The sequence below is a fragment of the Lotus japonicus genome, chromosome 2 (genome assembly GCF_012489685.1).
Source record: "Lotus japonicus ecotype B-129 chromosome 2, LjGifu_v1.2".
Taxonomy (NCBI): Eukaryota; Viridiplantae; Streptophyta; class Magnoliopsida; order Fabales; family Fabaceae; genus Lotus; species Lotus japonicus.
In genome coordinates, this window is record NC_080042.1 from 62,556,893 (window position 1) to 62,572,699 (window position 15,807).

At 39.0% G+C, this 15,807-nt stretch overlaps 1 protein-coding gene across 1 annotated transcript; it reads right to left on the reverse strand.

The window, feature by feature from the left end:
- Nucleotides 1-10,249: 10,249 nt before the first annotated feature.
- On the reverse strand, nt 10,250-14,389 carry LOC130738749 (uncharacterized). The gene is made up of 3 exons (XM_057590887.1): nt 13,478-14,389; nt 12,615-12,710; nt 10,250-12,533 (listed from the first exon to the last, which is right to left on the reverse strand). The coding sequence occupies exons 1-3, from the start codon at nt 13,652-13,654 to the stop codon at nt 12,435-12,437; spliced, it is 372 nt and encodes a 123-aa protein (XP_057446870.1). The 5' UTR covers nt 13,655-14,389; the 3' UTR covers nt 10,250-12,434.
- Between the last annotated feature and the right edge of the window lie 1,418 nt (nt 14,390-15,807).

Consider the following 15,807-nt stretch of genomic DNA (forward strand, 5'->3'; position numbering starts at 1 on the left):
ACCGACACTAACTCCAAGTCGTGTTGTATTGACCGACACTGACTCTGGTTTTGATAATCATATTGCACACGTGCATATACGCGATGAAGTGCCAAGCAGAGTACTTCGGTATAACAGGAAGTAACGATCAGCCATGCAGAGTTGAATCGGTCCTGACTATATCTGGCACAACAGGAGGTAACGATCATCCATGTAGAGTTGCATCGTGCCTGTTGATGTTCGGCATAGCAAGCAGAAATGGTCAAACCATGTAGAGTTTGTACCGTCTTGACTATAGCCAAAGGTGATAAGCGACGCCCGAGCAGAAATGGTTAAACACGAGGCCAGTGTTACGACCGTCTCGAGGTGCCCAGCCTATAAGTGGCAATACCGTTGGTTTGTCCCGTCGCCAAGCAGAGTGACGTCGTTGATTTGTTCCGTCGCCAAGCAGAGTGACGTTGTTGATTTGTTCCGTCGCCAAGCAGAGTGACGTTGTTGATTTGTTCCGTCGCCAAGCAGAGTGACGTTGTTGATTTGTTCCGTCGCCAAGCAGAGTGACGTTGTTGTTTTGTCCCGTCGCCAAGCAGAGTGACGTTATTCGGATTTGTGTCAGCATATTCTGCACTGGCACACAATGCATCTTATTATGATTGAATTGTGTAAGAGATTTGATAACATGCTATGTATAAACCTTAGGGTAAGCAGTGCATAACTTATATGTATATATACAACATATATATATACCCCTTTTATCGCATGTGGATTGTATATCTATTGTATTCTGTAAGTTGACCCTAGCGCCTTGGCTTTGTTTGTATGTTTGTGCTTGGGCGGTCGGCCTGCCGCCAGGCGTCCGTCAGCCGGTTCGTGATGATTCGTTGTGCGGGAAAGAGCCGGAGCGGAACGACTATTACTGAAGCTTTCGACGAGGACCCGGACTTCATGACTGATCGAGGGAGGGTCGATGATAGTAGTGTGGGTTATGGGTGGTTAGAGTCTTTTGAGTTGGTTGTTACTGTAATAGCTCTGATTCGTCATTCATATTTTGGGACAGGGTAGGTTCCCGACGCATGGCTTTTGTGTGGTTCTCTTACTGAGGGATCACAGTGAGACAGTCGGACCATAGGGGTCTTTCCTTAGGCCATTTTGAGGCCGACTTCCTCCTAGTGGTTTGTAATTATAATTTTCTCACTCACACATCTGGATCTGTAACTATTTGCCTACGGGCACACTACTTTGGAGTCACTGCGAGTGCGCGTGACGGGAGAGTGCAGCTGAGGTTGTACATGTGTATATATTTGTATATTGGTTAGTTAGTGTTGGGGTTATGTCTTTATTTCTCTATTGCTTGATTTAAAAGGAATCAAACGGAAAAAAATTACCTGTTTTCCGCGTAAAGTTTACTTTTGGTTACTAAAGTGACACCTGGAAATCGGGGTGTTACATTGTGGTATCAGAGCTTAGTCGAGTCTTTTGGGAGTCTTTGGGGAATAGGTCTTCTGTGCTAGGTTGTTTGACTCTGCAAAGAGTGAAAATTGATTGTCTGCAGAGCGATTTTCGCTCTAATTGCTTGCGTTACTACTCAATCGGATTGAGTGGTTTGTCTAGTGCTACCGTATGGTTAGTACTAATCGGACGTTCGATGGGATATAGGATGGTGGATCTTAACCGGATGGCGGAGGCTACACGTGAGCATCATCAACGACTGATGGCGACAGCAATGTATCAACAAAGAGGAATGAACCGAACTGGAGCTGGGGGACCAATAAGGTCAGGATCTCAAGGCTACAACAGAAGGGAGAGCTACCATCAGTGGGGACCGTATCAGCGTTTCAAGGGAAGAGATCTTATCTCAAGAGTCTACAAACCAACGACTGCTGATACTGGAGGGGAGCCAGTTGGTGACAAAGGTGTGACATGTACTCATTGTGGAAAGTTTGGGCATTTTGCTAACAAGTGCTCAGTGACTGGATGGAGATGCTTCAAGTGTAACCGAGAGGGGCATCTAGCTGTGAACTGCAAGACACCCCAGGAGGAAACGTCTGATAGTAAGATGAAAGGGAATGATGCTACCGAAGGGACAGGAAACAAGACTTCGGGAAGAGCAGTGACGTGTTACAGGTGCAGGGAAGTAGGGCACTATGCTAGTAAGTGCAAGATCAAGGGAAAACTATGCTTTAATTGCAACCAACCGGGACATTTCTCCCAAGATTGCAAGGCACTCAAGGGCGAATCATCAGGGAATGTTGGGAAAGGAAAACAATTTGCTACAGAGGAAAGGATTCATGCCAAGGAGGGCAAGAGCTGAGGAGTTGAACGAGGAAGAACGTGGGAACGATGTAGGACCTTATTCGAGGTTGCTCGTGATTTAACTATAGAAGTTACACGAGGTTGGGAATAGCACACTAAGTCTAGAAAGTAGTCTTCCACCGTTGCGTTTATGAGGAAGCTAGTAGTTGAAGAACGAATCTTAGGGAGATTCCTTATAGGTAGTATACGTGTTATGTTGAGGGTGTGTAGTTCCGTAGCGGGATCATTAAAGGATTTAGTATCAGGATATTTGTGACTACTGGAGGATAGGAACTCATTGACTGTTCCAGTGGGTTTTTCTAAATTTCCACCTTCGATGTATTAGGCCTGATCAACCTAATATTGAGGGGGTGATATTCGGAATCACAGCTGGTTATGGACTTTGATAGAAGGATGTGTAAGATGAATTTGAATTGATTGAGGATTAGTCGGATTTGGGAGGAAAGTTCGTGTTAAGCATTTGATTGTAAAAGATTAAGATTTAAATCTTTGGAAGTCGATGAGTGTCGTATAGACATTGATTGGTTAGTTCGTGTGATTACTCCAAGTAGAGGTAGACTAAGCCAATAGAATTGATGTTGGAAAATCTTTAAGTATTTTCTCGGAAGTTATGAAGTCATAGGTTATGTGATTTCTGACGTGGGATTATTAGAGATTAGATAGGTTGGATTTAATATCCGGTTATAGATGATTGTTTGATGGTAGCGAGATTGAGAAGAATTAACTCTGAACTAGATTGTTATAGTCGAGTTCGAGGAATAAGTTTTGCTAAGCGTTGGATTAATATGTGGAGACATTATAGTCTTAAGAGATGAATTTTCGCTTGAAAAGTGTTGAATTAATGATTAAGTTGGAGAAAGAAAGTTTTAGCATAAGTTGAATACTTGAGGTTGGTGATATGGATTCCAAGGAAATATGCTGAGATTACTAAGTGAGATTTACTAAGTTGGATTGAAATCTTAGGGTTAAGATTGAATCTTGAGAGTCGAGAATCGCGTACGAGTAGGAGATCTTATGGTTGTAGGTGTGACAATAGGAGTTGAATCTTAGAAGATTGAAGACCTGAAGGTGAGTTTCGGGTTAAGACCATTGAGGTATATTATAAGAGAGATCTTGAAGTAAAGGAATTCTGGGTTGTGTGGAGTGTTAAGGTTGGTGATCGATTGATGTTGATTATGAGGTTACGGACATAATGACCATGTGACAAGATTTGAATGATGTTAGCATAATAAGTTGTGAATGTGAAAGCATGACGCCACTGGTCAGGTCGTTTGGGTAAGTGAAGGAGTTATAGTTTTTAAGAAACGGATATTCATTTAAGAAGTATTGAAGGATTAAAGGTCACTAGAGGACCAAACTTGGTGAAGGTTTAGGTTTTAAATCTATGAATGTCTGTCTAAGGTGTGTAAGACTCGAAGGTTGTCAGAATTTGATTGAGAGATTAAGAAGTTGATTGACGAGATGGTGATTGAGTCACAAAAAGGAAGGTGTTAGTATTAAGATGAATACCTGAGGTTGTTATATTTTGACGAGTTTCGTAGAGTATAAGAGTCAATGGGACTTTGTTATGGATTTTGATGATGCATATTACGGGTAACAAGTGAATTTTACTAAAGTTGAATGAGAATCCTAGGGCTAAGGTTGACCTAGTGAGCTGAGATTCATGTACACATAAGAGATTTAGTGGTGTTAGCGGCTACGATAACAGTTAAATCTCAGAATGTTGAAGGATCGGATGATAAAATGGCTAGTTAAGTCCCTCGATGTATAGTTACGATTTAATCTTCTAGAGGATAAGTCTCGATTTGTGCGAAGTGTTAGGGATTTCAGTAAGTGTAAATAGGTTTGAGTGAGGGAAGTTCTAAGGAAGAAGACGATAATAATGGATTGTTAGATATTAAGAAGAGGATTATCTTATAAGTTGTTGATAACTTGATGTTGAAGGGGATAAGATTAGTGAAGGACAAGAAATAAGGACATAAGTCGATTTTTAATTCAAATGGTGACTAAGTAGGAGATTGATTTCATTGTGCGAGTGATGATAGTTACGAAGTTGGATGTGACGTTAATGGACTATTAGATTCCAACGCAATATTTCGTCTAAGAGTTATCGAACGAACAAGTGATGGACTGTAGATGAAGATCACGAGGACAAGTTGAGTATCTACTTTATGATGACAGAGAGGCACTGAGTTTAAGAAGAATTTCGGACGACCGAAAGTAAAGAAGTAAGTGGCTAAGGTTGTGCGACTGCACGGAATGCCAACCGGTATCATTTCAAGCAGAGGTCCGACGCAAGTAATCGAGTCAGACGACATGAGGTTGAATGATGTTTTGTCTTTTGAGACGCCGATAGTTAACAGTGGGGATAGAAGAGTGAAACAGTTAAGGGGAAGGCAGATTTCTTAAGTAAAGATTTTGAGGAACAATGACACAGGCACTACTACATGGGAATTGGAAGATAAGATCAAGGAACTGTATTCCGAACTTTTTGCAGAACTCTGAGTTTCGAGGACGAAACTTTCTTTTTGGAGGGGAGTATTGTAAGACCTGGATTTTCAGAACAAGCTAGTTTCCGACTCACGCGTAGAATCAGTGTAAGCGTGACAGGAGTTTGACATTTGAGGAAGATTAATGAAGAAGAAAGTTCAGGAATTGCTTGAGGAATGTTGCGTAGTTGTTTTCGGAGTTAGTGCGAGTCGTCTGCACACCTGCCTTATGGCGAGCGTGTCCAGAATAGGCTATTTCGCTCTTAAAGCAACGTTTTGAGTGAGATTTCGAACTCTCGGAAAATTTAAAGATTCTCTTTATTTTTCCATCGACCAGCGTTTCATTTCGGAACTCTGGACTGTACGCACGATAGGTTTCACTTTTCGGATGTCCGCCGACGCTAATTTCTTTGCTTCGAAACCCTATTTTCGAGCAATGGATGAAGACTTTTTCTATTCGGGACTTCTAACGAAGATTCCGTCCGCGTTGCCAGACTTGTTTCGACGTTTCCAATCTTTCTTCAGTTGGAAGTTTTGTCGTTTGAGCATCACAGCAAAAAGTAGTTTTTCGGGGCAGATTAACCGACACCGCTTTTGAGATTTTCGATATCGTTTTTCCCATATCATAGATATTTGTTTTGAGTTCTGGATTTCTGACGCCAGAATCTCTCTTAGAATTTCTCGGTGATCGTGCTGCAAAAATTGGAATCGCGAAATTTTCATTTTCCCGCGATTTCACCCGCCTATAAATAGCGCGAAAAAGCAAAATCCTCTCATTTTCTTTCCATTTGTGGCTGATTTCGTGGGGAGCAAGGGGGGAGGGGATTTCCGCGAAAACTTGACCAATCTTCGTGCAGTTCGTCCCTACTTCTAGGTATCGAGGTAACTATCATGAATCCTGCCTCTGATTTCTGTTTCTGCTGAGTTTCTGAAGTCGTTTCTGTGCTCTAAGTTTTGAGCTTTTTCTAAAATTGTCCGATTTCTCTGATTTCTCGCTTGGGTTATGTTCCTTATGTTCCCCTGAGTCTAAAACCTCTGTCAGTAAACTCTGATTGCGATTCAGTTGTCCAGGATCTGAAAAATTGACTCAAAACTCTTTTTGTCTCACATTTCGAAACTTTATTGTCGAAAAGACTTAATCTGACTTCGTGCCTTTAGGATTTGTTGTCACGGATATCATGAGGATCGTTGCTGTCAAATTTGTTTTCAGAACTGATAACTTTGAAGTTTTGAGCCTTTATTTTGGACCAAAATGCCCCTGCGTAGTCGTATTTCGGCCCGATTGTCCGAAAATTGTTCTGACAGTTTCTTTGCCTTAGTTTTACCCTAAAACTACCTTGTAAACTGATTTGATCGAAGAAAAAGAGCCGAAGCCCTTTTCTCCTTATGGCCGTGGGGTTTTCCTAAGGGGAGGGGAGTTTTTCGTTTTCGAAAACTTGTCCTTTCGTACCCGTTTGTCGTATTCTGAAGCTTTGATGCTTTGTCTATCGTTTATGTATTGTATTGCGATCGAACTAATCGATTTTGTGTGGATTCTGCTTTGTTTTTCCTCCGAGGTTCAGTTGAAGGAACTTTGGAAGTTTCAAGGCATTCCTGTGAAGGAGATTTGATTTGCGAAGCTGGATCAGCTCGAGGTTAGGGCAACTTACATATATTAGCTATGATTGCATGATAGGCGTCGATAAATTCGACTTATGCTTTGTCTGATGTTGTTTATGATGTTGAGTTGATGTTATGATGCTTTTCCATAACTTGTGATGTTGTGCTTCTGTTGGATTGAGCGTTTTGACGCAACTTCGGAGTGGAGGTTCATTGATCTGGTGATCTTTGATATCTCGGGTTGGATGAACAACCCTAGGCAAGTCCAAATGTGGGGTTTGAGACTTAGCCATTTGTTGGGATTCGTTGGAATTCCTAGACTTTCCCCGGGAAGTGTATTTTGGGTGGTTGACTTTTGGAAACTTAGAATGATAGAGCTTTCGAAAAATAAAGACTTGGGAAACTTAGACTTTGAGAAATAAACTCATAACTTGGCTAATTCGAATTGAAACAATTTTTTTTATTAACGTTTAAGCATAGGAGAACTGAAGGGGAAAATATTTACGAAAGGCGGGGAAAAGTCGACTTATGTTGTGGGTTTGGAGAGTTTGGAATTGGGGAAAGCCACTGAGGTGAGCTATGGTGATGATTGAAAGTCACCGAGTACTCTAGTACTCCTGGTAGTGTTGTTCGAGTCGTGTTGTATTGACCGGCACAGACTCTGGGTTTTGTTTGTGGGTTTTGTGGTGGGAGTTGTGTTGTATTGACCGACACTAACTCCAAGTCGTGTTGTATTGACCGACACTGACTCTGGTTTTGATAATCATATTGCACACGTGCATATACGCGATGAAGTGCCAAGCAGAGTACTTCGGTATAACAGGAAGTAACGATCAGCCATGCAGAGTTGAATCGGTCCTGACTATATCTGGCACAACAGGAGGTAACGATCATCCATGTAGAGTTGCATCGTGCCTGTTGATGTTCGGCATAGCAAGCAGAAATGGTCAAACCATGTAGAGTTTGTACCGTCTTGACTATAGCCAAAGGTGATAAGCGACGCCCGAGCAGAAATGGTTAAACACGAGGCCAGTGTTACGACCGTCTCGAGGTGCCCAGCCTATAAGTGGCAATACCGTTGGTTTGTCCCGTCGCCAAGCAGAGTGACGTCGTTGATTTGTTCCGTCGCCAAGCAGAGTGACGTTGTTGATTTGTTCCGTCGCCAAGCAGAGTGACGTTGTTGATTTGTTCCGTCGCCAAGCAGAGTGACGTTGTTGATTTGTTCCGTCGCCAAGCAGAGTGACGTTGTTGTTTTGTCCCGTCGCCAAGCAGAGTGACGTTATTCGGATTTGTGTCAGCATATTCTGCACTGGCACACAATGCATCTTATTATGATTGAATTGTGTAAGAGATTTGATAACATGCTATGTATAAACCTTAGGGTAAGCAGTGCATAACTTATATGTATATATACAACATATATATATACCCCTTTTATCGCATGTGGATTGTATATCTATTGTATTCTGTAAGTTGACCCTAGCGCCTTGGCTTTGTTTGTATGTTTGTGCTTGGGCGGTCGGCCTGCCGCCAGGCGTCCGTCAGCCGGTTCGTGATGATTCGTTGTGCGGGAAAGAGCCGGAGCGGAACGACTATTACTGAAGCTTTCGACGAGGACCCGGACTTCATGACTGATCGAGGGAGGGTCGATGATAGTAGTGTGGGTTATGGGTGGTTAGAGTCTTTTGAGTTGGTTGTTACTGTAATAGCTCTGATTCGTCATTCATATTTTGGGACAGGGTAGGTTCCCGACGCATGGCTTTTGTGTGGTTCTCTTACTGAGGGATCACAGTGAGACAGTCGGACCATAGGGGTCTTTCCTTAGGCCATTTTGAGGCCGACTTCCTCCTAGTGGTTTGTAATTATAATTTTCTCACTCACACATCTGGATCTGTAACTATTTGCCTACGGGCACACTACTTTGGAGTCACTGCGAGTGCGCGTGACGGGAGAGTGCAGCTGAGGTTGTACATGTGTATATATTTGTATATTGGTTAGTTAGTGTTGGGGTTATGTCTTTATTTCTCTATTGCTTGATTTAAAAGGAATCAAACGGAAAAAAATTACCTGTTTTCCGCGTAAAGTTTACTTTTGGTTACTAAAGTGACACCTGGAAATCGGGGTGTTACAAGGAAGGTTTCAGAATCACATTGAAGGGAATGGAGACTCTTGAAGGCCCTTAAGTGCATTAAAGACTAGAACTTGAGCTGATGAAAGTTGAAGAGTTGTTTAGTGCATGACATGTTTTTCATAGCACATGTATTTTCTTGAAGATTCAATCGGTTAGATTGAATATCTATGTGTTGTGAATAACATATCAAAATTTCAGCTCAATCTGGCGGTTAACGAATCCACACGGGGCATTTTATGAAAAGAGGTCAGAGTTGTCAGCACCTGCACGCATGTGCGTGCCAGATAGTCAGTGGCGTGGCCATTTTGCATGCATGTGCGTGCCCACGCACATGCGTAGCTCATCGGTTTTCTACTATAAATACAATACTTTGTAATCTTAGTTGAGAGGATCTGCGGGGAGGAACTTTGAACCACTTCCAGACCTCATTATCTTGGTTTTTCTAAACAATAGCTTGGGTAAGGTGTTTTGGAGCTTCTCTGAGGCTTTTTCTCAGGTTAGAAGTTATGTTTTTCTTAGCCATGCTTGACTAAGTTTCTTTAGCATTTGGGATGTGGATCCCTAACTTGTTTATGTTTTAGTTTATGAGTTTATATGGAATAAGGTTTTCTTCTATGAGTTCATGTTCCTTGTTACAATATTTAACTTGAATGCATGCAAGTTACTATACTTATACTTTGCACAAATGGAAGTTTGGTTTAGAATAGAAGACCTGGGATAGGAATTATTAGAGCGCACTTGCGCCTTAGGAATGAGGGTGATGTCTAGTAGTTGGTGGCCTGAACTAAATAACTTCATCTTCACTTAAGTTACGCATAGGTGCTCGAGGAATCACTCTAATGAAACATAAATGAAAGATTTACTTGACTTGAGGAATCAATACTAAAAGAAATAGGCTTGATCAAGAATAGAATGAACTTCAAGATATTCCATATACTCACTTTTATCTTAAAGCATAACTTGTTTTGGTGAAGCTAAACCCAAGTGCTAGCTTTTAAACATAATTTCTTCTTTGTTTCTTCAAACTAAGCTCTCTACCAATCAAACTTATAATTTGTCTTTACTTTCTTTTATTCTAAACAACTCTTACTTTTGTGAATTGGTGTTTTCCCAATCACTGTGGTTCAACAATCTTTTATATTACTCCGAGCGTACTGTATATTTGCGGATAATGTACATCCTCCCTTTGCCGCCGAAATCCACATCTTGAATGGCCACCATATCCTATGCTTATTGGGATTGCCACAACCTCCTTGTTGAGAATGGGGTTGCATTGAGAAGAGGCAAGGATGCCATGCCAACATTGGGCGCATAACGACATAAGGGATGATGGAAGGGCAAATAGCAAATGTAAATTAAAGAGAAGTGGATGACGAAACATGGTGTAGCAAAGGCAAGAGAGTCTCATTATTTTTCTTGTCTTATTTGAAAGTGCAGCACCACTGCACTAACAACCCTCTTATCTTTAGTAAAAAAAATATTTTCACCTAAGGTAGGGTTAGATCAAGTTCTATACTCAATTTTGGAAACAATATTGAACTGATCAGGATCCAAACTTAATACCTCGGATCATCATGAAACAAAATCAAGCTTATCTAAGAGCACGAACCAACTCGAGGTTTCATATTTTGTTCGAGTCAGTTTGGTCGGATTCACCTTTCCCATGTGCCTCTAATAGGAAGTGACTCATCACTCATGAGTGAGCCCATGTCATTATGGATGAGTCACGATAGGTGCAAGAGTATGCGTGTAGTGGACGTGTCAAGATTGGAATGGAGGAGCAGCACATGGTTGGTGAAAAGTAATAGATTTCCCAACCCATCCAAAATTGCAGACCTTATCAACATTTATCAATAAGGAAATTTCATGACAGAGAACGTAAAGAAACAGCATACTAGTAACATCCAGCAGTGAGTGAGACAATAGAATTATATTTGTTGGAGGAAAAAATACCCTTACCTTTTTCCTTGAGTAGATTTTCCAACGTCCTAACCGAATACATGCCCATAATATTGTTTCTTTAATCTTTATACAAAAGATGGGCATAAAATTAAATTTCCAAGTTGAACTTATCACATGGAGCGATCACTGTATGTATAAGGACAAGAAAATTTAATGCAAACAAAATAGGGGAGACTATCTGGGGTAGTAGATAAAGTGGAAAAAGTTCTTCCTCTACCTATTAATAGCGCAACTATATACACATGACATGTCATCTATATCAATGGTTTTGGTTTACATTTTTATTTAGTAACTTTTTTTATAGTTAATTATATTTTTAAAGAATCCACTACAAATAGCATTCATAAAATGCTTATTTTATTTAAATGAATTGTAGAATTGCTTCTCCGCACGGAAACATGCATGCTTGATCCTAGTAGGATTAGATGGATGATGTCTTTAATCTCGTGTGAAATATATTAAAAAGAAGACCTAGCTAGCACTTCCAGTACAAAAATCCCCGGCCCCGATGACTTGACAGAGCAAAAATTTAACTTGTCTGTATTGGCATTTTTACTAACATCGTCTTTAAAGCTTATTTTAAAAATATAAAATTGGAAAATTTGGATTTAAAACACTTGTCTCTAGATCATCCATATATTCTTCACCATAAGAACCAAACAAAAAACACTTGTCTGTATTTTACTATTTAATATAATAACTACGTTCTTTTCTACTAGATACATTTTAGTTTTGCATTTTTAAAATTATCTCTAAGAGCTAACGTTGACAAAGTCATTTCAATAATGTAACAAAAAAATCATTTCAATAAAAATGGCCATAGAAAAGAAACCCTAGCCCTTTTATTTTTTTACTAAATACGTTCCATTAATGATCACATGCAAAAGAACTCTGACCCTTCTTTATTTTCTCCATTCGATTTGTGGTATAAAAATCGGCAGGTTAACCCACCGCGTGCGGACCTGCCAGTTTAGTGGGTAGTCAATAATGATATAATCACACCTCATTTTTTCTCCACTTCATTTTCTCATATTCTTATTTATATTTCTTCCTTTTATCATCTATCACATCTTATATTTTATCTTTTCTTCTTATCTCTCTCCTCCTCCACCTCTTTCCATCTCATTTTTGAGGTGTGAAAGAATAATTATTCTATGAGAGTTTGCAAGTTGGGATACCTGACTTGCCTCGCTCCATTTGGCATATTAATTGGGTCGATCTAGTGGGTCAAACACACATTGGTGGCACCCTTTATACAAAATGTGGTTGTTGCCCTCCATTTTATTTTTCTCTAATAGAAATAGTATGCTAATGTTATATTCACATTTCACCTCTTAATTATTTTTATACTATCTCGTTTAATTAAACATGATTAATTTTACTTAATGTATAAAATACTTATACAGACACTACACCAGAAAATGTTTTTTACAGCGGTTAAAAAAGGCCTTTTACAGCGGTTCCGAACCGCTGTAGATCTCACCGCTTTAAAAGGCCTTGGTTCGAATCGCTATAAAAGATTCCTTTGTTACAGTGGTTATTTTACAATAACCGGTTACTTTATTTAACTGTTGTACTTGTACCCTTTTAACAGCAGTTTCTTAACTTTGACCGCTGTAATTGAGACACTATTACCGCGGTTGGAACCGCTGTAATAGTTTTTTTTTTAGCCCCTGAATACCACCTGGTCAGCGATCAACATTTTCTTTACAGCAGATATATACAATATTCAGCCATAAAATCAACAATTTCTAAAACTATATCAACATTCAGCCATAAAATTGAAACAATTTCTACAAAAGCTTCATACCACGTCCTTAAAGCTTCAATTTCTCTAAACTTCAGCATATCTACCAATATATATATACAAAAGCTTCATAAATCTGAAACAATTTCTAAAGTGCATAATCAACCACGTCCTTAAACTTCATCTACCACTATCTAATAGTTATCTAATAGATTAACTACCAAAAAAAATTGTTAAATACATAAGCGGCCCACTCATCTTTAACTTCATGCAATTGCTCTCCATCATAGGAATTGAACTGACAATCTTCAAAATACTACAAAACAGCATAAAAATAGAGTTAAGTTACAGTTAGAGCTTTTAAAATCCAATGCAAATGCATATCAATGTTTCTTACCTTCGTTGAGATCATAAGTTGTCGGTGAGTGATTATATCTTTCATGAACTTCATCACATAATATCCGCAATCAACATTATTAGTCTGACGAGGGCACTACAAAAGTTAAAGAATAAAGACGACTAAATGGATGATGTAAACTCATATATCTATGGAAACCTTTATGTAAATAAATAGACAAGTTTATAAACAGATCAAAAGTACAATAACAATTTGAAAAGAGGTTTCTATCAGCACATGAGTACACCCAGGATACGAAATGAAATCACTTTTTCACCCCTCACAGCAAAATCCATTGATACTACACTGAATATAGAAGTACTCCAACCAGCCATCCCACCACATATAGATACACCTCGAAAAAAGAAATATCACATATAACCAGCCATACACCAGAACATTGACCATTATATAAACCAACACACAGACTCAATGCACAACTGAAGAGAGCCCAACCACAAACACCCAGAACCAATCACAACCCCCTCCCCATTATGCAGACAAATCCCACAACTCAAGTCTCCCATCTCTCCCACATTTTGCTAAGAAATCAACAACCTCATTCCCCTCCCTCAAAATGTGTCTTACCCCCAAACAATTGACTAAAGGAATAAGTTGATCAATCTTATTCACTATTTGAAACAACCTCCATGGTCTCCTACTATTTCACAAAGATCCAGTACTTACATATTAAAATGACTAGAGTTTAAGATACACAAATAAAGGCAAAAGTAAAAAAAATTGATAGAAAACACTACTATCATTCAACCAATGTCTTTTTACTACAAAAACACTACAAATTATGACAAATTAGGATAGGTAGCATTCAATACTTACTTAGAAGAGAGAAACAAGATAAGTACCTGTGAGTTAGAGAAAGAAAGTTTCTTTTTGGTGTCATTAGCTTTGAAGAATATAAGTTGGAGTGGATGAACATTTGCAAGTGGTTTCTGGGCAGCTGGGTAGGTGGATGTTATGTTAGTTTCTTCTCTTTCTCCTTCATCTAGTCTAAATGCAATAAAATATAAATTTTGACTCATTTATTGGTTAGAAGACTTAGATTTAAATGTTAATGTAGAATGTGACTTATACATTTGCTAGCTTGTTGTTTTGCTCCTGCAATGCCCTTTTTCTGTCATATCGACATAAAAAAAGTTATCTTTATATAATTGTCAAATGTTAGTAATATAGAAACATTCTTAAAGTAACAAGAAAAATAGTTCCACTACATAGATAGAAATTAAATTTAATAAATAAACTCACTAGGAAATATGTAAAAGAAAAAGAAACAGAGTTATCTTTATCTGTCATTCGTTTTGCTTCCTTCTATCAACCAAATCCATAACTTTCCTCTTTTTAAGCATAATCCTCTAGAATTAGATATTTGAATGAGAATGTGGTTTGAAGCTTCAGATTTCTCACTTTCCTTTTCTTCAAGCTGGTAGATTCTTCAGCAGCTACATATTCAGGGCCTCAGGCTTGTAGAAACACTGCTCTATTTTCCAGAAAAGGTGGTAACTTAAGGGGAAATTGATCATGTTTTTAAGGTTGCAACCAATATTCAGTAACATGAAAAGTTATATTGAACATTTCAAAACTGGAAAATGAGACTAATTGAGATACCTACAAATAGCCTGGGCCAGAAACATAAACATAAACTAACTAATTAAAAAATTGAAGACAAAGCTCACCTAGGGCACAAAGTTAGCTTTGTTTTTAGTTTCATGTAGACACCATAGTTTATTGCTTGAAATCACATTTTCACCTCCTTTATATTGCACAAGTTTGGAAGAGAAGAGTCATTAAGTTATTTTGAATGGTAAGAAAAATTGAAAAACACTTCCTAATTTGGAGATCTTATCATGAAATCTGAATAAAGTACCTTATGTTCTTCTCCAAGACTAGAAATCTCTAATTGATCCTCTAACTGATCGATGCCACACAAATAAGTGCAAAACAAAAAAGAAAGTGTCAACATCACCTTCGGTTTATTTTATGCCATTAAAATATCTAAAAAAGAAATAAGCAAATGCTCAAATTACAGGAATTCACACAAACGATTGCAAATCTATGTCAGGGGAGTTTAACTCTATTGTAGCAATTAGCTCTCAATAGGGTCTGATTATGACTCTGTCCTATGGATTAGACATCCAAATCAATCTTTTAAGAAAAGAGGATAAATTAAAAGAATGTAAACCCTTCATAGAGAAGCCAAAATCATACCAATGGGATGATGGCGGGCTGGCTGCTGACGACAGTATGAGCTACGGCGTCCTGTCATGGTGGTGGGAAGTCAAAGTTGTGACCTGTGGTGGTCAAGGAAGACTTTCCCTCTCCATCTTCAACCTTAGTCCCTTGAAACCCTAGCTCGACGATGCAACACATAACATCGTCACAATGAACGGCAGCACCATGGAGGACGACACCACAAAGTCAGAGAATGGCACAACGCGGCGGAGGGGCTCGTTCGCGACATAGAGGCTTAACGGAGGTCGTTGCAATAACAGAGAAGAGGCCCAAGATGAGCACAGAGATGATGAGCGTGAACGGTTTCAATTTTGCCCAGCAAAATGAACATGGAGCGGGAGAGAGTTAACGTGGAGCGGGATGTTCAATTTTTCCCAAAATTGAGAGCGGTGAAATTGAAAAGGGTTTACAAAAGGTTCATGAGTGTTTTTTTCTATTTTTTATTTGCTAAAATATATTTACAGCGGTTCAATATTTAACCGCTATAAAAGCATATTTCCGCTCCGTGTTTTTGTGTTTACAGCGGCTGCAAAGTGAACCGCTGTTAATAGGCAAAGCTTTTACAGCGGCTATAAAAGCCTATAATCTGCTCCGTGTTTTTGTTTTTACAACGGCTGCTACGTGAACCGCTGTAATCTGTAAAAGCCCTTTTCTGGTGTAGTGAGAACAGAGAACACTTATTGGTTGTGTTACGGTTACAAATTTTTGTCAACTTTAAGGTGTAAATTATTGGGGTTATTAATTAACGTTGGTAAAAAACATTCTTTTTCTGTCTAGGGGTGGAGATGAGGTTGGAGACTGGAATTGTTATTTTTTCCAGAGCAGAGAATTAAAAACCCTGGAGCTGCATGAGAGGAATTGATAAAGTATTTTACTATTTTGGACCTCACTAAAGTAAACACAATGTTTTTTTTAAGATCCATTGCAAATAAATGAAATATGCTTG

Bases quoted from the DNA above. Each gene is read 5' to 3' on its own strand.
- LOC130738749 (XM_057590887.1), bottom strand. From the start codon at position 13,654: ATGAGTCAAAATTTATATTTTATTGCATTTAGACTAGATGAAGGAGAA. The intron at 12,711-13,477 runs GTACTTATCTTG...TAACTTTTGTAG, and splicing joins TTTCTTTCTCTAACTCACAG to TGCCCTCGTCAGACTAATAA. The intron at 12,534-12,614 runs GTAAGAAACATT...GCTGTTTTGTAG, and splicing joins AACTTATGATCTCAACGAAG to TATTTTGAAGATTGTCAGTT.